The sequence below is a fragment of the Salvelinus alpinus genome, chromosome 1, assembly GCF_045679555.1.
Source record: "Salvelinus alpinus chromosome 1, SLU_Salpinus.1, whole genome shotgun sequence".
Lineage (NCBI taxonomy): Eukaryota > Metazoa > Chordata > Actinopteri > Salmoniformes > Salmonidae > Salvelinus > Salvelinus alpinus.
In genome coordinates this window covers 70,423,754-70,448,476 of record NC_092086.1, presented here as the reverse complement: position 1 = coordinate 70,448,476, position 24,723 = coordinate 70,423,754, and the positions used below count along the sequence as shown (strand labels likewise).

At 43.5% G+C, this 24,723-nt stretch overlaps 1 protein-coding gene across 25 annotated transcripts in view; it reads right to left on the bottom strand.

The window, feature by feature from the left end:
- Positions 1–24,723, bottom strand: part of LOC139584449 (disks large homolog 2-like) — a 349,254-nt gene that overhangs the window by 230,503 nt on the left and 94,028 nt on the right. Inside the window, exon 1 of one of the 25 annotated variants that reach the window (XM_071416475.1) lies at positions 18,586–18,968. The exons of 23 other annotated variants lie outside the window; for them this stretch is intronic. In XM_071416475.1, the coding sequence (XP_071272576.1) occupies positions 18,586–18,615 (30 nt within the window). In that variant the 5' untranslated portion in view covers positions 18,616–18,968. Of the gene's footprint in view, positions 1–18,585; positions 18,969–24,723 lie in introns of those variants that run through there. One more of the 25 variants, XM_071416452.1, reaches the window with a different exon arrangement.

Sequence of the window (24,723 nt, the reverse complement as noted above, 5' to 3'; positions counted from 1 at the left end):
CATATGAGATGAGTACTGTAGGGTATGTAAACATAAAGTGGCATAGTTTAAAGTGGCTAGTGGTACATGTATTACATAAAGATGGCAAGATGCAGTAGATGATATAGAGTACAGTATATACATATGAGATGGGTAATGTAGGGTATGTAAACATTATATTAAGTGGCATTGTTTAAAGTGGCTAGTGGTACATTTTTACATAATTTCCATCAATTCCCATTTTTAAAGTGGCTGGAGTTGAGTCAGTATGTTGGCAGCGGCCGCTAAATGTTAGTGGTGGCTGTTTAACAGTCTGATGGCCTTGAGATAGAAGCTGTTTTTCAGTCTCTCGGTCCCTGCTTTGATGCACCTGTACTGACCTCGCCTTCTGGATGATAGCGGGGTGAACAGGCAGTGGCTTGGGTGGTTGTTGTCCTTGATGATCTTTATGGCCTTCCTGTGACATCGGGTGGTGTAGGTGTCCTGGAGGGCAGGTAGTTTGCCCCTGGTGATGCGTTCTGCAGACCTCACTACCCTCTGGAGAGCCTTACGGTTGTGGGCGGAGCAGTTGCCGTACCAGGCGGTGATACAGCCCGACAGGATGCTCTCGATTGTGCATCTGTAGAAGTTTGTGAGTGCTTTATGTGACAAGCCGAATTTCTTCAGCCTCCTGAGGTTGAAGAGGCGCTGCTGCGCCTTCTTCACAACGCTGTCTGTGTGGGTGGACCAATTCAGTTTGTCCGTGATGTGTACACCGAGGAACTTAAAACTTTCCACCTTCTCCACTACTGACCCGTCGATGTGGATAGGGGGGTGCTCCCTCTGCTGTTTCCTGAAGTCCACAATCATCTCCTTTGTTTTGTTGACGTTGAGTGTGAGGTTATTTTCCTGACACCACACTCCGAGGGCCCTCACCTCCTCCCTATAGGCCGTCTCGTCGTTGTTGGTAATCAAGCCTACCACTGTAGTGTCATCCGCAAACTTGATGATTGAGTTGGAGGCGTGCATGGCCACGCAGTCGTGGGTGAACAGGGAGTACAGGAGAGGGCTCAGAACGCACCCTTGTGGGGCCCCAGTGTTGAGGATCAGCGGGGTGGAGATGTTGTTACCTACCCTCACCACCTGGGGGCGGCCCGTCAGGAAGTCCAGGACCCAGTTGCACAGGGCGGGGTCGAGACCCAGGGTCTCGAGCTTGATGACGAGTTTGGAGGGTACTATGGTGTTAAATGCTGAGCTGTAATCGATGAACAGCATTCTCACATGGGTATTCCTCTTGTCCAGATGGGTTAGGGCAGTGTGCAGTGTGGTTGCGATTGCGTCGTCTGTGGACCTATTGGGTCGGTAAGCAAATTGGAGTGGGTCTAGGGTGTCCGGTAGGGTGGAGGTGATATGGTCCTTGACTAGTCTCTCAAAGCACTTCATGATGACGGAAGTGAGTGCTACGGGGCGGTAGTCGTTTAGCTCAGTTACCTTAGCTTTCTTGGGAACAGGAACAATGGTGGCCCTCTTGAAGCATGTGGGAACAGCAGACTGGGATAAGGATTGATTGAATATGTCCGTAAACACACCAGCCAGCTGGTCTGCGCATGCTCTGAGGACGCGGCTGGGAATGCCGTCTGGGCCTGCAGCCTTGCGAGGGTTAACACGTTTAAATGTTTTACTCACCTCGGCTGCAGTGAAGGAGAGCCCGCAGGTTTTGGTAGGGGGCCGTGTCAGTGGCACTGTATTGTCCTCAAAGCGGGCAAAAAAGTTGTTTAGCCTGTCTGGGAGCAAGACATCCTGGTCCGCGACGGGGCTGGTTTTCTTTTTGTAATCCGTGATTGACTGTAGACCCTGCCACATACCTCTTGTGTCTGAGCTGTTGAATTGCGACTCGATTTTGTCTCTGTACTGGGACTTAGCCTGTTTGATTGCCTTGCGGAGAGAATAGCTACACTGTTTGTATTCGGTCATGCTTCCGGTCACCTTGCCCTGGTTAAAAGCAGTGGTTCGCGCTTTCAGTTTCACGCGAATGCTGCCGTCAATCCACGGTTTCTGGTTTGGGAATGTTTTAATCGTTGCTGTGGGTACGACATCGTCAATGCACTTCCTAATGAACTCGCTCACCGAATCAGCATATTCGTCAATATTGTTGTTGGACGCGATGCGGAACATATTCCAATCCGCGTGATCGAAGCAGTCTTGAAGCGTGGATTCAGATTGGTCGGACCAGCGTTGAACAGACCTGAGCGCGGGAGCTTGTTGTTTGAGTTTCTGTTTGTAGGCTGGAATCAACAAAATGGAGTCGTGGTCAGCTTTTCCGAAAGGGGGGCGGGGGAGGGCCTTATATGCGTCGCGGAAATTAGTATAACAATGATCTAGGGTTTTCCCAGCCCTGGTAGCACAATCGATATGCTGATAGAATTTAGGGAGTTTTGTTTTTAGATTAGCCTTGTTAAAATCCCCAGCTACGATGAATGCAGCCTCAGGGTGTGTGGTTTCCAGTTTACAAAGAGTCAGATAAAGTTCGTTCAGGGCCATCGATGTGTCTGCTTGGGGGGGAATATATACGGCTGTGATTATGATTGAAGAGAATTCCCTTGGTAGATAATGCGGTCGACATTTGATTGTGAGGAGTTCTAGATCAGGTGAACAGAATGACTTGAGTTCCTGTGTGTTGTTATGATGATCACACCACTTCTCGTTAATCATAAGGCATACCCCCCCGCCCCTCTTCTTACCGGAAAGATGTTTGTTTCTGTCGGCGCGATGCATGAAGAAACCAGCTGGCTGCACCGACTCCGTTAGCGTCCCTTGAGTTAGCCATGTTTCCGTGAAGCAGAGCACGTTGCAATCCCTGATGTCTCTCTGGAATGCTACCCGTGCTCGGATTTCATCAACCTTATTGTCAAGAGACTGGACATTGGCGAGTAGTATGCTAGGGAGTGGAGCGCGATGTGCCCGTCTCCGAAGCCTGACCACGAGACCGCCTCGTTTGCCCCTTTTTCGGCGTCGCACAGGGTCGCCGGCTGGGATCAGATCCATTGTATTGGGTGGAAGGCAAAACACTGGATCCGTTTCGGGAAAGTCATATTCCTGGTAGGAACGATGATGAGTTGACGTTAATCGTATATTCAGTAGTTCCTCCCGACTGTATGTAATGAAACCTAAGATTACCTGGGGTACCGATGTAAGAAATAACACATAAAAAAACAAAATACTGCATATTTTCCAAGGAACGCGAAGCGAGGCGGCCATCTCTTTTCGGCGCCGGAAGTTGGACTACCGTCATTTTATAAATTTAAACCACTTTCCAATGGACATACATCAATCATTTCAAAGCTCACTACATTCAATTACACATAGGGCTCTATTTTTGGCTGACATTACAGCAGTGCTAGTGCCAACGCACGTTAGTTTGCAATGTTCTCATGTAAAAACTGTCCAGCCCAACCACCAGGTTTGGCAATTTACCTGTTTTATATCAGCTGGCTTGCGCTCAGATGGGCGGGGTTGAAATATTTGAGGTGTGTCCTTAAAAACATGATCAAAAGTGCTAATTTCAGGCAGCACTGATAATGATATTTAAGACTAACCAAAAGCTGGTTTTAGTGGTAACACTGTTATGGAATGAAATCCAGCCGTGATGCACACTGCCCATATACGCATAGAACAAGAGTAGCCTAATGTGCTTTTGGGGCCTTTATACGTATTTAGAAACATAAAAAACTCATGTTTTTTCCCATTTCATTTTATATGGAAAACAAGCATAACCTCCTCTCAATTACATTTTTTTTTTTTGTCCTGCACAATGCAATCGCAAAAGTAGTCAAGACTGTTGTCTAAACTGTTGTTGCTCCTAGACGTCTCCACTTCACAATAACAGAACTTACAGTTGACCGGGGCAGCTCTAGCAGGGTAGAAATTTGACGAACTGACTTGTTGGAAAGGTGGCATCCTATGACGGTGCGACATTGAAAGTCACTGAGCTATTCAGGAAGGCCATTTTACTGCCTATGTTTGTCTATGGAGACTGCATAGTGGTGTGCTCGATTAAATACGCCTTTCAGCAACTGGTGTGGCTGAAAAAGCCAAAGCCACTGATTGGAAGTAGTGTCCACATACTTTTCTATATATAGTGTATGTTGTACATTTTTTATTCTATATAACATTTTATTTGAAAAAATTTGCCAAAAATGCATTTTACGTACAGTACATATCTTTAGTATTCTACAGATTTTACAGAAAGATGAAAAGTACTTATTCAGAATCTGCTCCGGACAAGTCCGGTACTGGAGTCTCATAACAAAATGAAACAAAATTATTTAGGATGACTTCATCTAGTGTCCAGAAAAAATTATTTGCATGGTAAGCAACTATGCATTTTTTTTTTATTTTTTTAACATATCGCCTCATTTGCACATTGTAATAAAATATTTCTGAAAATTGTAATACAAAAAAAAGATATGTGTTTACCATCAACTGGTAAAAGTTCATTATGATATGATTATGATTTAAAAAAAATCCCCATTAGGGTGTGGTGCCTTGCCTTAAAGAATAAGTTAATTTCTTGTGCACTGTTTCATTTATTTTTTGGGGTGAGCATGTTTGCAGAAATAGAACACCAATCGAGTTTGAATCTACAAGAAGGATATCTGGGCTCAATGTACAATGCAGTGATATTACACACGCCATGTGGTTTCTGAAAATAAACTCATGTATGCTTGAAAGCAGAAGTGTCATCGCAGGATCATTCTTCTGGAAGTCAGAGGGCAGCAGCTCCAATCATCTGAATCTCCATATTTGGAGCCGTGGAGGACCAATTATGTGACAGTTTGGTTTCCAGGCAGATGTGTCATGTACAGTAAAATGCTTGATGAGCTGCTCTTCATTCGTATGCATCCTGCCTCAGAGTGTAGAAAGTGGCGGTATGTGAGCAGGCCCGAGGCAGAAGGCAGTGGGAGGTATCAAAGATGCTTTATAGAATATATTTTTGGTGCCAGACACTGTTACCGTGGTAACTTGCTGTTCGGCAGTCAGCTGCTTTACAGTGTACCGGATGAGAAAGATCTCCCTTAGTTTTTCAATGCAATTGGAAACAAACTGAGATGAGTGGGAAGAGAGAGTGAGGGAGGGAGGGAGAGAGGGGGATGGAGGAGTGGGGGAGAGTGTGTGGGGGAGAAACGAGGAGGTTGCGAGAAAAGGAAGAGGAGGAAAACTGGGGGTGGTTGGTGGGTGAACGACAAGAGATGAAACTGCTGTGCAACAATGTTTTAACACCACAGAAAGAAAGGCTGTCTTGAAATTCATGTAGGCCTAGCGCATACAATACTGTATGTATTTTTCTGATTGTGTACGATACAATTGATTTCCCTTTTGTATGGAAAGGAGAGAGGGAGACAGGTGGAAGGGGATGCACAGTGAAGAATGTGGCAAACTATTTCAGGTTACCTCTGCATCCCAGAGCATTAGTAGAGACAAATGGGAAAATCTTCTCCAAACGTTCTTAAAATCATTACGGCATGTCCTATGTCTAACAAATAACGTTTACCTGGTACATTTTAAAAACATTCATTGGATGTTATCATGCTATCGTTAGCTAGAATCTAAATTGGGACGTACACTGTTTGATGGGTAGGGGGTATGCATGGTCTGGAGGCAGCTGTGTTAACCACCACGCCAACCTCCAGCATGGGTATGGAACATTTATGTTCTCTCTAAATGGCACCCTGTTCCCTAAAATGCACTACCTTTGGTCAGAGCCACACATACAGTATTGTAGGGCTCTGACCAAAAGTAGCGCATTTTATAGGGATTTGGGGGATATTTCAGACAACCCCATAAGTGATGATACTAGATACCGCAAAACATCTCAATGTTACACGACAAGAAAATGTTGTGGGCAAGGTAACTGATTGGGAGGATGTAAGCCATCCACACATTGACACATTCATTTTATACTGAACAAAAATATAAAACGCAACATGCAACAATTTTTTAGATTTTACGGAGTTACAGTTTATATAAGGCAATCGGTCAATTTAAAGAAATTCATTAGAACCTAATCTCTGGATTTCACATGATTGGGCAGGGGTGCAGCCATGGTTGGGCCAGGGAGAGCTTACAGTAGGCACACACACTTGGCAGCCAAACCCAGCCAATCAGAATGAGTATTTGCCCACAAAAGGGCTTTATTAGAGAGAGAAATACCCCACTCCTCCTTAGACGATCCTGCAGGTGAAGAAGCCGGATGTGGTCCTGGGTTGGTGTGCTAATTACACGCTCCCTCAAAACTGGAGACATCTGTGGCGTTATTTTGTGTGACAAAACTGCACATTTGAAAATGTCCTTTTATTGTCCCCAGCACCTGTGTAATGATCATGCTGTTTAGTCAGCTTCTTGATATGCCACACCTGTCAGGTGGATAGATTATCTTGGAAAAGGAGAAAGGCTCACTAACAGGAATGTAAACACATTTGTGCACACAATTTGAGAGAAATAAGCTTTTTGTGCGTATGGAACATTTCTGGGATTGTTTTTAGCTCACGAAACATGGGACCAACACTTTACGTTTATATTTAAAATATTTTTTATATGTTGCGTTTATATTTTTGTAAAGTTTATTTGGGGAGGTGGAAAAGTACAACGGAGGTAGCAAGTACACTCTGAGATTGCTTAAACGGTCTGCAACTGAGTGATAAACCTAACTGACCTTCTGTAACCTCTAAACCATGTGACACTTCAAATAGTGTTGCGCTTGCCCTGCTTGAGGATGAGGTGCATTGTTTGTCAATGAATGAAACGAGAGTGTAATAAAATCCTAATCTTCGCAAACAAACGACTGGATCCATGCTGGCAGCAGAGGAAGAACTGGCAAAGCTGCAGCAAAGCAGGTATAAATATATCTTCTCCCAGAGGCGTCTCCCACTGAATGAATGAGTCACCCCCACACACACAGATACACACTTGCATGTGCATACACTGACACACACAACACACAGACACACACACAGGTAGAATCGAAGGTCAGAGGAAGGCTTGTTTTTTCTGCAGACTCAAACAATCTGCCCCCATATGGTCTAGGTAGAGTCTCGCCCTGAACCTCAATTACTACTGTGTGCGTGTGTGTGTATGTGTGGGTGTGTCCTGTGTATGCGTGGGTGTGTCCAGAATGACACAGTGGGTCACACTCCTAACCACACTTAACACATCTCCCCCGCATTGGCATTTAAAATATAAATACGTAATGTAATTATATAACACAACTATTTCTATTCCATTACATACTACAACAGCACTATAGTGAAGAGCCTAAGTACAGAACTGCAATGCTCCCGTCCTCTAAGCCTTTACCATTCAATTAATGGTAACACTTTCTAGTATCTTTCATTGATACATCTTTAAAGATGCCTATAAATGCTTAAATGCTTTACAAACTATTGTAAATGCCCATGGAATCGAAAGCTTATACTATTTATACGCTTCTACATTTCCATCAATCAAATGACGTGTTTATTAATGCTTATTCATAATAGTGATTGTAAAGTGTTACCTAATAAATGAATGAATCAATCAAGTTTATTTTATATAGCCCTTCGTACATCAGCTAATATCTCGAAGTGCTGTACAGAAACCCAGCCTAAAACCCCAAACAGCAAGCAATGCAGGTGTAGAAGCACGGTGGCTAGGAAAAACTCCCTAGAAAGGCCAAAACCTAGGAAGAAACCTAGAGAGGAACCAGGCTATGAGGGGTGGCCAGTCCTCTTCTGGCTGTGCCGGGTGGAGATTATAACAGAACTATGCCAAGATGTTCAAAATGTTCATAAGTGACAAGCATGGTCAAATAATAATCATGAATAATAATAATAAATGATTCACTTGATTGGATCAAGCACTGTGTTCTCTTCCGCATGAGACGGCTGAACCGTTTGTGCACTGTTTCAGAGGAAGACTGGTTTTGGCTTGTTCATGTCGGAGGATATCATGGACATGAAAACATGGGTCCAGGGTCAATTTGCTCCATTTTCACATCAAATCATGCACTAAATGGGAAGTTATAACAAATCATTTGACAGCACTAAACTCAAACCCAGGTTCAAAATGTTATACCTGTCAGTGATATGACAATAGATTGAATATTTTAGACATATTTAGTCATTGAATATTGAATATTTGAGGAAGGTTCTGCTTGCAATGGAACTTTGCTCATATCTGTACCATGGATTACATTCATAAATTTGGATGATGCTAATTACTCGTGGCTGTGGCAAAAGTAAACAATGGATTATTATGAATGTGGTCACTATGGGTATTTAGACACAACTCAAGGGGAATTTGACCCAACATACATTTTCCCTTTAATACGTTGCAGTGTGTGGATTAGGTTAAAAACGCATGGCTATCAAGCATAAATAGCACTCCACTACAGATGAGTCGAAAGTTAAAATTTAGCAGACAACCCTAAGGAGCTCCAACACTCTGGCGGGCCAATGAAGTCATGGGAACAGGTCCGTTTTTACCAGGAAACAATGGGCTTGTTGGACATTACAGCTGACTGCCATCTGACTGATCTCCAAATCGCCTTGCATCATAAATAACTACTCATTATTATTTTTAGAGCAGTCGGTCAGTCACAATTTACCCACAATGCATCACATATTTGATGCTCTCAAACATGGCCATAGAGATTCGCTCTACCGTTACTGAATAAACTGTAAGTTCAGAAAGAGCTACTATTCTTTACACAGTTGATTCATACACTATATACATTTATACTGTAAGCTAAGAAAGTCTCAAATTGCTATCTAAACCGATTTATCCACAATTGAGTAGGTGTATTATGTATTCAGGTATATTTTGTCCTCATTTGTCAATAGCCATTTCGGTTATTTTGTTCACAATAAAGTAAGTAGCCTTGTCCAAGCCAGAAGGACCCATCCTGCTTCTGTAGCTCGAGGCAGATTGATGTACAAGTACACAGGATGCTCGTCTATTGCAGCGGTTCAGAGGAAAGTATAGAGATGGCCATGTTGATCCTTGGATCAGATAGAAGTTCTCTCCCCCTTGCTCCCTCTCTCTATGCTCTCATCCTGTCTTCTTCTCCCTCCACTGGCAACAATGTAACAGGCTGCGATTTGCCAAGCTCCTCTTTTAACCGTTCGGCGGCATGGTGTGTTTTGTCATTAACTTGAAGTCTGGAATTCAATCCGATCGCGGATTTGGCCAATGCCCCCTTTAAAAGGTCATTTCCGATTGAGCCAACATAGCCAGCGTGACCGTGAATGTGGTCTCCGCCAACGTGGGAACATTGCATTTAAAGACAAATCTCGATCGGATTGAATCTTAGTTTCAAATAAAAGCGCTTGCTAAATCCACAATGACCATCTATTCAGCCACTGGTCTAAAGACGGTGGGGAAACACAGACCCACAACGCAGGAGGGCCTCTCTCAGAATTGTCTTTCAGTCTTGAGTATTGACTTATTCAAGATTGCTTCAACCTAAAGCAAGATTCTAAAAGCAGATGTGTGGCGAACACATCCTTTGTCAACTACTGTGTTCATTTGATTTGTTCCCATCCAAGTTGCCAATTCCTAGAACAACAGTCTACCTTGATCTGTCATGAGCACACAATGACACTCCTGCGCTGAGCAATTTGCTATGCTAATTGTTTCTTTTCAAATCTGTCAGAACCTGTCCTCCTAGAACACTCCGGAACATCAATGCTCTGGGTAGTTTGAGCTTCTCCACTGACCTGACAAAATTTCTCTCCATGAGGGAGACAAAAAGCATCAGCCACATGGCAAGAAATGGCCTGGTTATTCTCCAGCGCTCATTGGATTTAGAGGGCTACATGGGCTGCTACATAGGCTTAGCCATCCCTCAAATGAAAGTACAAGAGGAATGTTGGGAAGGTTTCTCATAACCTGGATAACAGAGAGCGAATCCACTCGCAAGGTTTCCAAGGGCTAAGTCAGTCACTGATTAAAAGGTCAGGATCAAAAGAAGCAGACTCTGTGGCCCTTGAGGGCTGAGAACACCTGCCCTAGAGGGATCGAGGCAGTGTGTGTGCCTGTGGTATCCTGTGCAAGTCTCTCTCTCCATCAATCCATCTCCCCCTCCCTCTACCCACCCATACCTCCATCCATTCATCCATCTCCCTCTTTCAATCTCCCCATCTCACTCCCTCCCATCTGTCCCTATATGTCCACTTGTATAAACTAACTATAAACTGTATAAACACAATGTATAAACTATTAACACATATTTGAAATGTTCAAATGCTACACTGAACTCACAGAATGACTATGTATCAAACCTGTATTTATTTTAACTTAATTTGAGGCATTTCCCAAAGATAAAGCACAATAACTACAAATAGTATATTTTGAACTATGTAATAACCCAAAAAGTTTTACATTTTTAATGATACAATTATTCTGGTGAAGGTTGCTTAAAGCGACTTACAATATAAATATTTGTTTAGCAATTTTTGAATTTGAGTGGAATTACACCCTCAAGTATTTTTTTTGCTTTATTGAGACTGCATTAAAATAGATGGGGGGTACAGGTTAGGAGGGAAAGCAGGAAAGCCAGAGGTGGGGATCAAACCCACAACCATTGGCGCAACAACAAGTGTTACCACTTGACCAGGCGCCAAACAATATAAATAATTGAGGGGGGATTGGAGGGGGGTGATTGACATCACTAAAGAGATTGAGGATAACACATTTTCATTGTGACTAGGTCAATTATTGGTAAAAAAATTATCTGTAACACATCATTTGAATGCTAGATCGTCTAAGTGCATTTATATAGGTCTGGCGCAGGACAATTAAGTACAGTAGTACGTAAATTGGAGTACACTACAAAGTCTTTCTGCAAGTCAGATGGAAATTCCCCACGCTGAATCAGGATTCTAATCTGGATTCATCATTGGCCCAACCATCTATCACGCTACGTTCGCACACGCAATCAGGAGAATTAAATCACACTGATCTAAATTGTTAGTCTGGGGATTTCATCCCGTCTCGTATGTATGTAAATACACTTTTACATCTTGGTATTACTGACAACTAATGTTACATCGAGCCAGTCCCTGCCATACAAAAAAAAAAAAATATGTAAATCACGTCTACCACAGCCTTGCGTAGGCATTACAACAGAACATTCAAATAAAGTATAGCAGGGGGGGGAAAAAATCTATATCAGCTCCTGTTCCTACACACATGACCCGTAGTTGCTACTATATGTTCCACCGGGCCCCCTTGTGTGTGGGAACCCTCGCATGGAGATGCGTCCTCTGCATTGCATCACCACCTAGAGAATGGAGAGTGGGTCTAAAAAAGCAACGGCCGTGGAGAATCAACACACTATAGTGTAGGAGTGCTCTCTTCCTCTCCCTCTTTCTCTGCTACAGCTCTGCACTCAACGTGCCTCACTGTCGTTACATAATATGCCTGTGGAATGAAAAATGCATATCATTACGCTGCGTATGCTTAAAACTGGGAAGGGGGTTGTGGCCGATGTGGAATCTCTAGCCATAGCGGTGTGTGCTAGTAGCAACCATTACTTTAGGGTTAGATTAATAACCAGACACGCAGAGCACACAGAAGTCTGAATTAGCTTTTTGTCTATTCCTGTTGGAAAGCTGAAGCAGCTTCTTCCTACATCTTGGCTATGTCAGTCCAATGTTTGCTGGCCATAGTCAATACATCGGTCAATGTCATGCAATCGATTCTCACACAACATGTCGGATAACATTGGCAAAAGCCGAATGGATAGCATTTTCAATAGTTAGGGAATCTCATCGTATTGTGAGATTCTTTGTGTGTGGGCCAGAGTTGAACTGCCTCCCCACACAATCAGTCATCAGATTCGATTAGTAGTCCCTCGCACTCACCTTCACATGATAAACCAAATGCCAACCCACCTCTGCCATGGTCACAAGCAGCACAGCAAGCTAATGCCATTAGCGAATTAGATCCCAAATGTAACTTTACAAAAGGAGTCAACGAAACAAAAAACAATGAATAGTGAATAAGACCAGATTCAGGAACTGCCCACGACAAACTAAAACCAAAAGGCTAGTGGTAGAGCTAGCTAGCAAAACTGACAGCAGAAATATGGGGCTTGGAATCTAATGGCCTTGGAGTCTTAATAGCAGAGGTGAACTGGGGGGGGGGGTGCTTCTGTTGTTTCGATCTGGGACTCCCAGCGGTTCCCCAGGCCTCACTGTCTCAGACCCAAGATAAACATCAGACTCTCCATTTACCAGGAACAGAGCTCACTGTCTGAGGCCATGCCAGGCTGCACAGTGAGCTACATATCAGCCTGTGGCCTGTCATCAAAATAATTACACTTTGTAATTCAATGAAATGGGATAACCCCCTTTCCTGACTACAGTAAGGGTCCAACTCAAAACCAGGAAGTGGGCTCACAAAGTAAATCAGAAATCTTCCCTTGTAGCATGAAAGACTGTGTACATTTAAATGTATGTTTCACACAATTTTTTTTTAACCTGTTTTGTACCTGATGCCATTAAGGGGTGGCAGGTAGCCTAGCGTTAAGAGAGACTTCAGCTGCAGGGTTGCCAGTTCCAATCCCGGGACCGACAAGAGAAATGTGGTGGGAAGTGAGCTGGTACCCGGAGGGTTGCTGGTATCAAATCCTAAATGACATTGCCTGCTGTTGTGCCATTGAGCAAGGCACTTAACCCCCCACAACAGCTCCCTGGGCGCCCAGTGTGGCAGCCCCTGCACCTATCCAAAGTCTAATTTTGGTTGGACCTTGTATGCAATTGACAAATAAAGTGATTTTAATTCAACTGAGGGGTATACTACAAAATAGGATCAATTAGTTAGCTAGCTTACTTTGATAAGCAACCAGAAATAGCTATTGATTTTCTTGTTCATTATAAAAGTCCAATTTAGATATGTGTTTTCATTTGATGAATCAATTAGACCATTTGAAGCTTATCTTTCTAAAAAAATAAAAGGTTATATCAGAATATTTAGGCATTTTAGCTGTCTAACTCCGTCCTGCTTTGTAGTATACCCCTCTGGCCAATGAGAACTGATAAACACTGCTTTGTAGTATACCCCTCTGGTCAATGAGAACTGATAAACACTGCTTTGTAGTATACCCCTCTGGCCAATGAGAACTGATAAACACTGCTTTGTAGTATACCCATCTGGGCAATGAGAACTGATAAACACTGCTTTGTAGTATACCCCTCTGGCCAATGAGAACTGATAAACACTGCTTTGTAGTATACCCCTCTGGCCAATGAGAACTGATAAACACTGCTTTGTAGTATACCCCTCTGGCCAATGAGAACTGATAAACACTGCTTTGTAGTATACCCCTCTGGCCAATGAGAACTGATAAACACTGCTTTGTAGTATACCCCTCTGGCCAATGAGAACTGATAAACACTGCTTTGTAGTATACCCCTCTGGTCAATGAGAACTGATAAACACTGCTTTGTAGTATACCCCTCTGGCCAATGAGAACTGATAAACACTCCTTTGTAGTATACCCCTCTGGCCAATGAGAACTGATAAACACTGCTTTGTAGTATACCCCTCTGGCCAATGAGAACTGATAAACACTGCTTTGTAGTATACCCATCTGGGCAATGAGAACTGATAAACACTGCTTTGTAGTATACCCCTCTGGCCAATGAGAACTGATAAACACTGCTTTGTAGTATACCCCTCTGGCCAATGAGAACTGATAAACACTGCTTTGTAGTATACCCCTCTGGCCAATGAGAACTGATAAACACTGCTTTGTAGTATACCCCTCTGGCCAATGAGAACTGATAAACACTGCTTTGTAGTATACCCCTCTGGTCAATGAGAACTGATAAACACTGCTTTGTAGTATACCCCTCTGGCCAATGAGAACTGATAAACACTGCTTTGTAGTATACCCCTCTGGCCAATGAGAACTGATAAACACTGCTTTGTAGAATACCCCTCTGGTCAATGAGAACTGATAAACACTGCTTTGTAGTATACCCCTCTGGTCAATTACAACTGATAAACACTGCTTTGCACAAAATGAGCTTACCTGGTCACTTAGTCACTTTATATTTATACTTGCTTACATCCATTTTTACATTCCTCAAGGAACAACTGGCTGGACTTTTATCATGTTTTTTTAAATAATTTACCCCATTGCTTTTGTGGTCATGGCTTAAGTAAATTGTTATCGGTTGTTGTGTGTATTTGCACTGCTGCATGCACAATTACCCCTTGTGGGAAAAATAAAGTATTTTGAAAGGAATTTGAATTGTGTAGTATATGAAACCAAACTGCGCAATTGTTGTTTAGTTTGATGAAGTAAAATCTCCCTTCTGAAAGCAATACAAATAGCTTTACACAACCACAGTCACAATCACAGCACTGTTCTATCCTGCATGACACAGATGCTATTTCTAGCAGAGCAGCCGAAGAGAATTAGAATGTCAACTCCTCAGACCAGGGAGAGCTCGATACTTCAGCATCTAGAATGAGACAGCTAATAAGCTCCACACTGCAGGCCTGAGTCTGACACGTTAGAGGACACACACATGAAAAATACTACAGTTTCCTATGGAATACTACAGTACTTACAACAGAATTCTATAATAAACGGTAGTATACTGTAGAATACTATACTACACACTTTAGTATCTGTAGTATCCCTCGATCATGTGTCGTACTTACTATAGAATGCTGTAGTGTACTGCAGAATACTATCCACCCACTTAAAAACACTGTAGTAAATACTACAATATTGTCCGCAAAAACACCACTTTTTTAACTACAGTAAGTACTACAGAGCTCATTTGCATATATCCTGCCCATTCCCCTCCCTTTTTCATGTGGGGGCAGACAGAGTAACAGTAAAACTATTCAGCCAACTGCAGGTCATCTGCTGACTACCACATCTCTCTCTCTGTCTCTTCATGTGAAATGTCATTATCTTTCGGATGTGTACTCCTGACAATACAATCTCTCCCAGCTATGCTCACTTGTCCAGGAATGTTATGCTTTTTATTTAATTGTTTAGGTCAGCTGGGCAGTCCAGGTGAATGCATGCACCTCCAGCCAGTCTAGGGAATCATGTGCACCAGCTGGAAGGGTGGTGACTCCAGTGGCTTGATCAGCATTTTCTGCGTGGTATTAACCAGGTGAAAAGGCAGTCTGTGGCCTCCACACACACACACACACACACACACACACACACACACACACACACACACACACACACACACACACACACACACACACACACACACACACACACACACACACACACACACACACACACACACACACACACACACACACACACACACACACACACACAGACAGAAAGAAGGTGAGGACCTTAAATGACCCAATGTGGTAACACAGTCTGATGTCCCAATAACCCTTTGACACAGTCTTCACGTGCCATCAAAATGCATTCTGGGAGGCTAATTAAGGTATCATTCTGTGGCCAAGCACAGTCACAGACGCTTTGAAAGACCACCTCAACAACCAACGATGCATCTACAACCAACGACACGTCTACTGGGATATCCAATCGTGATGGCACACATTTTGAAAAGAAAGCACAAACACAGCACTAGTACCAGGAGTATATGCAGATAAATGTCTGTATAGATATCCCATCACCTAGATCATAGCTCAGACAATTAAATACAAGTTATAAATGATGAACCCAGTATACTGAGGATGACTGTCACAGGAAGCAGAAGAGGTATGGCAGTTGTTCAACAGAGGTGTTCCAATATGGCAAATTGGGGATTGTCTACTGATAAGGTCTTCCTTTTGTGTATGGGCATCCATTTCTCATCCTCTCTCCTATGGTTCGAGCCATACTGTGAGCAGTGTGTCCTCAGGGCTTTTTTTTGTATATTTTGTGTCAATAATACCCCCCACACACACACAGCTGATTCAAATAACCAACTCATCACCAAGCTTTGATTATTTTAATCAGCTCTGTAGTGCTAGGGCAAAAACTAAAGTGTGCACCCAGGGGGGAGGCCCAAGGACCGTGTTTGGTAAACCCTGCATTAGTTTGCCACAGACCTAGAAACTTTGTTAAATAATAATTTTATAAAGGCGCACATTTTCTCCTCTACTTCGCTACTGACTGCATGTGCTGCCATAGAAATAGAATGAATAGACCGTTCAAGTCAATGACGGCATAATGAGTGGACTGGCTCCCACTGCGAGTGTACCTATAGGTAGAAGATGACAAAGGTTAAAACAACGGGATTCTAATAACCCATAACTCTTCGCAACAAATGGGACCAGCTACGTTAGCAACGGCGCTGGTAGTTAGCAATGGTGTCACGTTCCTGACCTTATTTTCCTTTGTTTAGTATGTGTTTAGTTGGTCAGGACGTGAGCTGGGTGGGCATTCTATGTTATGTGTTTCTATGTTGGGATCATTGGTAATTTGACTGATATGGTTCTCAATCAGGGGCAGGTGTTTTACGTTTCCTCTGATTGAGAACCATATTAAAGTAGGCTGTTCACACCGTTTGTTTGTGGGTGATTGTCTTCCGTGTCAGTGTTGTTACCACACGGGACTGTTTCGTTTGTTTAGTCTGTTCCTGTTCGTGCGTTCTTCGTGTTTTTGTAAGTTCTCATGTTCAGGTCTGTCTACGTTGTTTTGTAGTTATTCAAGTGTGCTTCGTGTTCGTCTTGTTTAATAAATTTCATAATGTATTCCACCTACGCTGCATTTTGGTCCGATCCTTCTCGCCTCTCCTCATCCGAGGAGGAGGAAGAAATAGACTAACGTTACAAATGGCCCCAGATTTGTGACGACATTGTCTTAACCTGTATATTTTCAACCTAGCATAGGAAGAAGTAAAAGCAGGAAGTGTAACCATCAATATGCTGTGATTTGTTGATTCAACTCAACTGGCGTTACAAAACATACATTCCATTGCATGAGCCACATCAGGTAACATCAATTTGAATGAACATTCTACATTACAATGGAAATTATTGCATCACAATACCCGGCAGCCATTGCAAGTGTACCAATGAGTTTACGAGTCAAATTGCAAGGGTTAGAGGTTCGAAGCCCAGTCTAGTCATTCTATATCTATGTAATCTGTTTCAATCTCTGTCTATTTCACACACACACACACACACGCACGCACGCACCCTCCTTGCAAAACATAGAGACCCACACAGCTGAGGGTCCTATTCAATCAAAGCCGGTAACTAGTGAAAAACGTCATTCTTCATGAGCTCCGCCTGCTTTCTGACTGCACAGGAGGATTTGTTTAGTTTTTGCTTTGCCTAACTCAGAAACCTGATTACTGTAATGAGGGAATTGTTCACTTGACATTTTCCCAATGAGTACATTGCAATGAAAACAGTGTTCCTCATCATGGATTTAACATGGCATGGAAACAAACATACATATTTAACCAGGCTTTTAGAAAGGGAATTAACATCATCATCATCTATTCTAGGAGTTGCTGCCTCGTGTTCATTAGGGCACACAACGGAAAACATTTTGAAACGCTTTGCAATGGAAAAACAAAATGTGCATTTTTTTATTGGACAAGCCAAGGTAGTCCCTCGCTGTTTCAGTTTCTTGGTACCCAATGAACAATACCTTGATGTGATTTGTGTCATCCCAGATGGAGGGAATAGCTCTACTAGTGACAGAGTTTTTTTAGGGTCTTATGAGGCTTCCTTGGATTCCATGACGAGAATGACTGCAAAGCAGATGCTCTGGAACTACTTTTTCCCTTGGATCTCGGCTCTCATAATCATATCCTTAAACATTAGTGGGGGAAATGCAAAACTGACCCAAGATCAGCATCTAGGGGATACTTCCCCCGACACCAAAGCAGGTCTTACACCTGGTACTCTTTCCTTCCCAAAAACAAACCTTGACTACTGCTTTCACACTTCTGCCAAGACAATTATAAAAAGATAAAAACCATTAACACAGTCAAAATTGTTCTCATTTGTCAGATTGACAAACTTGGTCTCTTACAACAAACATAAATCAGAGAGGATGTACATGTCCTCAATAAACTGCTGCATTCAAATAACCACAGTGATACTTTACTCGACTGCTAATTGTGGACAGCTGGGAAAGAGGCTTCCCCTTAATTGATTCCAGATGCAGCTCAAGCCAAGCTCTGCTATAAGCTATTGTTTTGCCCCTGATCAAAAAGAATGTTCCGGACCTCACAACAAAGAGGGTCATTATCTCTCTGAAGGCAGCAGCGGAGGACTGACTGAAGTTTCCGACAAGTTCTAGTAGTGTGACATTTCAATAGAGGTGCTGTCGCTCCCCAGCGGGCTTTACGCCTGGTAACCAGCCAAGACCGTTGTGGACAGATGGACACACACAACTTGGGAAGGGGAAAAAAACAGAAATCACACAAACATGAAATGTGAACCACTGGCCATAACACACACACACGCACAGATGCGCGCACACACACACATTCCTTGAGCAGGCAGCTGAAATATGCAGATCAACCAACACTGGAGGACAGACACAGACAGAGCTTCTTCCCTCCTGTTCTCGCTGCATCCCTCTCTCGTTCTCTCTCATTATGTCTCTATCACTGGCACTGCTGCTCTTACCTTAGTTGTGACAATGCAAAGACAATCCATTGCGGGCAGAAAAGCTCAACCTATGCTTGAATTCATCGCCGCCACAAAATTTGTGAGATGGAAACGAGGGGGAGAAGAAGAAAAAAGAAAGAAAGAGGGGGTGGGGGAGAAGAGGAGTAAGCCGCCACGGGAGAGAAGGCACGCGGATAGCTGCTACTGGAATTGGGGCCCCTCTGAGAAACTAGATTCCTCCTCCACAATGCTGAAGGCATTCATGATCCTAACGCAATCTTAAAGTCCAGCACACATACAAATGCATGGTCTTGCTGGCCAGCGAGCCACAGGCTTGGCCCCCTCCAACCTGAGAACCTGCTCCCTCTCCTCCTCTGCTTTCCCAGACGATGACTGAGCGACAGTGTGGAAAGCGAAAAGAGCGGAGGAAGAGAGCCGTGGTGATGCTGATGCTGAGACGGAGCAGCAGCATTTCATTGTGTGTGTGGGCTGCAAGACTATGATGAGCAACCTTGAACACACCTGTGTAGGCCTAGGCTTTAGCTCAGTGGGTTAACGTGATTTTTAAAACATACACAATAGGCAAGTTTATAGAAACCGGACAGCAATGTTTGTCTTTGTTAAGTTTGTTGCAGAGACAAATCTTTACACTGAGTAGTCGTGTGCCCATTATGGACAAAGTGGAATTTATTGTGAAATTCCATGAGAACATTTGGTTGAATCACCAATACAAAAAATAATGATTGCTTCGCCGTTTAACTGTAAAATATAACACTACTTGTTTTACTGTAAAATACAAAAGTCTACTCTATTTACGGTAATATAAAACTCTACTTACAAGCCCTGATATCTATATTTAACCAAGATCATTAAATTGTTCTGGAAATCCAGCTGAAAGTGTATGAAACGTCCAACAGAGAGAAGCAGCTCATAGCTCACAGAATTTGTCTTTCTTAATATGCAGCAACATGGCCCGTCAGAGGAGGCTGCCCATAACACACAATAGATACCAGGGACGGACTGGGACCAGAAATCGGCCCGGACATTTGAACACACAGGACCATTTTTTACCCTTGAAGCCCACACACTGGCTGTCCCTGATGGAGACCAATAACTCTTGTTATGAAACACTTCTGTCAAAAAAACAGGAGAAGAATACCTGCATGCTCATCTTGACTCATTATTTCAACTCTTATAAGATATTCATGTTAACTAGCCAGAAAGTCACCCAGAAAATGCATTACTTTCACATGCATTACTATTTTGCCATGATACATACTTATATGGGCTGTGCCTAAAAGTAAAATACATTTATGAAAGGATTTGAGAGGAAATGCAGCTCCTAAAATGCTATAATCAACATGCTATAAGGCCCAAAGAGCTTAGCTAACAAGCCCAATGCAGACAAATGAGTAAACTGTTCCTACTCCTAGTTAGAAATAATTGGAATCATTGGATTACTGTACTTAAAACAAGCGACACATTTGCAAACTAACAACACTCTAAAATTACATCTGGCAGTTCTCTTTGAAACATGATTCAGAAATTAAGCGGAGCCAGTTCAGAAAGGAAACCCGAGTGCCCCGCCTCAGCTGAGATGGTACCAATTAGAGGCAAGTATCATTCACACCTACGTTATAGGGTGGTTATTTAAGCTTTACGGGTCTGCTCTCTCACTCTGCTGCCACTATATAGCAGCAGTGTATGTGCAAAGTTCAAGACTGATCCAATGAACCATTGTATTTCTGTTCAAAATGTTGTATCAAGACTGCCCAAATGTGCCTAATTGGTTTATTAATACATTTTGAAGTTCATAACTGCGCACTCTCATCAAACAATAGCATGGTATTCTTTCACTGACATATTGTAACTACTGTAAATTGGACAGTGCAGTTAGATTAACAAGAATTTAAGCTTTATGCCAATATCAGATATGTATATGTCCTGGGAAATTTTCTTGTTACTTACAACCTCATGCAAACCGCATTAGCCTACGTTAGCTCAAACATCCTACGGGGGACCCACCGATCCTGTAGAGGTGAGATATACTGAACAAAAATAGAAACACAATATGCAAAAAAAAATGGGATTTTACTGAGTTACAGTTTATATAAGGAAGTCAGTCAATTCAAATAAATTCATTAGGCCCTAATCTATGGATTACACATGGCCGGGAATAGAGATATGCATCTGTTGGTCACAGATACCTTAAAAAAAATGGGTAGGGTCGTGGATCAGAAAACCAGTCAGTATCTGGTGTGACTACCACTTGCCTCAAGCAGCGCGACACATCTCCTTTGCATAGAGTTGATCAGGCTGTTGACTGTGGCCTGCGGAATGTTGTCCCACTCCTCTTTAATTGCTGTGCGAAGTTGATGGATATTGGTGGGAACTGGAACACGCTGTCGTACACGTCAATCCAGAGCATCCCAAACATGCTCAGTGGGTGACATGTCTGGTGAATATGCAAGCCATGGAAGAACTGCGACATTTCAAGCATCCAAGAATTGTGTACAGATCCTTGCGACATGGGGCCGTGCAATATCATGCTGACACATGAGATGATGGCGGCAGATGAATGTCATGATAATGGGTCTCAGGATCTCGTCACGGTATCTCTGTGCATTCAAATTGCCATGGACGAAATGCAATTATGTTAGTTGCCTGTAGCTTATGCCTGCCCATACCGTAACCCAACCGTCACCATCCACTCTCCCAAACGACGCCATACACATGTTCTGCGGTTGTGAGGCCGGTTGGATGTACTGCCAAATTCTCTAAAACGCATACCATAACCCAACCGTCACCATGGGACACTTCACAACGTTGACATCAGCAGACCGCTCGCCCACACATAGCCATACACATGGTCTGCGGTTGTGAGGCAGGTTGGACGTACCGTCAAATTCTCTAAAACGCAGTTGGAACCGGCTTAAGGTAGAGAAATTAACATTAGATTCTCTGGCAACTGATCTGGTGGACATTCCTGCAGTAAGAAAGCCAATTGCAAGTGCCCTCAAAACTTAAGACATCTGTGGCATTGTGTTGTGTGACAAAACTGCACATTTTAGAGTGGCCTTTTACTGTCCCCAGCACAAGGTGAACCTGTGTAATGATCATGCTGTTCAATCAGCTTGATATGCTACAACTGTCAGATGGATGGATTATCTTGGCAAATGAGAAATGCTCACTAACAGGGATGTAAACAAATTTGAGCCAAAGTTGAGAGAAATAAGCAATCAGAGTATCTGCGTTCATTAATGCATATTTGTTGCACGAGTCACGCGATTAGCACACATTTTCGGTATCCAATCAGTCAATGTAGTTATATTGACTTTTTTTCCTGACTTGCAGCAGTAGATTTAGACTGTTTATTAGCATGTCTAATCATGTGTCATGCATTTTACATAGACGCTCCTCCCGGTCAGTCCATCTTGCGTTGTACTAGTATTATTGTAAGGACTGGTGTTATTCTTATCTTATGCTATTGTATCATATGCTGTAGCAATCACTTCATTCTAGTCATCGTGTATTAGTACTGGTATTAATTAATTTTCTGTGCATTTTGTTCTTTTCATGTCTTACATAATAGTTATATTATGCGTTTCGGCTGCCACTTCCCCCTCCCCCCCTTTTCCCCCCAATTTCGTGGTATCCAATTGTTAGTAGTTACTGTCTTGTCTCATCGCTACAACTCCCGTACGGGCTGGGGAGAGACAAAGGTCGAGAGCCATGCGTCCTCCGAAACACAACCCAAGCAAGCCGCACTGCTTCTTAACACAGCGCGCATCCAACCCGGAAGCCAGCCGCACCAATGTGTCGGAGGAAACACCGTACACCTAGCGACCTGGTCAGCGTGCACTGCGCCCGGCTCGCCACAGGAGTCGCTAGTGCGCGATGAGACAAGGATATCCCTACCGGCCAAACCCTCCCTAACCCGGACGACGCTAGGCCAATTGTGCGTCGCCCCATGGACCTCCCGGTCGCAGCCGGCTGCGACAGAGCCTGGGCTCGAACCCAGAGTCTCTGGTAGCACAGCTAGCACTGCGATGCAGTGCCTTAGACCACTGCGCCACCCGGGAGGCCCTCGGCTGCCACTCTTACTGCTGTGATGAATGCTCGCACATTCAGGTGTAAGCTGATATTCTCTGCTTCCTTTTCTACACACAGTATGCATATAGCATGGCTGCCAACATCACAACGTGGAAGCACGTGCTGGTTAGACTTCGTATACATCACCTAGGTGGATGTTTTTTTATTCATGCATGGCTGTATTGTCTGTATTATCTGCACATAGTGTTACGGCATGGTTTCTATAATTACAAAAGCACACAGGGAGGTTGTGGTTACATAGAGGGCAACACTAGATATCCCTTACACAGCATCTGCTGGAGCATTGCAGTATGATGGCGCATGATTTTTATGATAGTAGTAAACAAGTTTATGTGCATTATCATGCATGCTTGTACATAGTGCATATGGAGGCATCTTATACCCTGATGCAGCTCACTGAGCGTGACTCATATCTACCAACTTGTGCTGGTCCAAATGTGTGGGTGCTACATGCTAACACTGTTCAGCAGTCAAGCAGCGTGATATCTTGTGTTACTCGAATGGCGTTAGTCTGTCGTCGGCAAAACATTACTGGGACTTTTCATCACTAGTTATATTCACAGGACTACAGCCTCATTATCAAGTTGATCCTCCTGCCTAACCCTAACCTTTTTTCCTCAGATTTTAAGTGATCACTCTGGACCTTAGTGGGGAAGCTGACATGTACAGCAGTGCTATAGTTTCAGCGTTGATACTAGCATTACCTAGCATGTGTTGGGCTTGCTAAACACCCACAAGGCAATCAGTGTTGGCGATCAAGCATTCATTGCCTCTTATGGGAAAGTCTGTTAGAGCTCATTCAGACACTCTTATACGCAGGCTTACAGTGCATTTGTAAAGTATTCAGACCCCTTTACTTTTTTTCCACGATACAGCCTTATTCTAAAATGGATTAAATTGTTTTGTTCTCTCATCAATCTACACACAATAACCCATAATGACAAAGCAAGAAGGTTTAGGCATTTTTGCTAATTTGACACAAATAGAAAATGAACTTTTACTTTACTCAGTACTTTGTTGAAGCACCTTTGGCAGCGATTACAGCCTCAAGTCTTCTTGTGAAGGACGCTGCAAGCTTGGCACACCTGTATTTGGGGAGTTTCTCCCATTCTTCTCTGCAGATCCTCTCAAGCTCTGTCAGGTTGTATGGGGAGCGTTGCTGTACAGCTATTTTCAGCTTTCTCCAGAGATATTCAATTGGGTTCAAGTCCGGGCTCTGGCTGGGCCACTCAAGGACATTCAGAGACTTGTCCCGAAGCCACTCCTGCTTTGTCTTGGCTGTGTGCTTAGGGTCGTTGTCGTGTTGGAAGGTGAACCTTTGCCCAAGTCTGAGGTCCTGAGCGCTCTGGAGCAGGTTTCCATCAAGGATCTCTCTGTACTTTGCTCTGTTCATCTTTTGTACGATCCTGACTAGTCTCCCAGTCCCTGCTGCTGAAAAACATCCCCACAACATGATGCTGCCACCACCATGCTTCACCGTAGGGATAGTGCCAGGTTTCCTCCAGACGTGATGCTGGGCATTCAGGCCAAAGAGTTCAGTCCTTGTTTCATCAGACCAGATCATTTTGTTTATCATGGTCTGAATCCTTTAGGTGCCATTTGGCAAACTCCAAGCGGGCTGTCATGTGCCTTTTACTGATGAGTGGCTTCGGTCTGGCCACTCTACCATAAAGGCCTGATTGGTGAAGTGCTGCAGAGATTGTTGTCCTTCTGGAAGCGTCTCCCATCTCCACAAAGGAACTCTGTCAGATTGACCATCGGGTCCTCGGTCACCTCCCTGACCAAGGCCTTTCTCCCCCGATTGCACAGTTTGGCCGGTCGGCCAGCTCTAGGAAGAGTCTTGGTGGTTCCAAACTTCTTCCATTTAAGAATGATGGAGGCCAATGTATTCTAGGAGACCTTCAATGCTGCAGACATGTTTTGGTACCCTTCCCCAGATCTGCGCCTAGACACAATTCTGTCTCGGAGCTCTACAGATGATTCCTTCGACCTCATGGCTTGGTTTTTGCTCTGACATGCACTGTCAACTGTGGGACCTTGTAT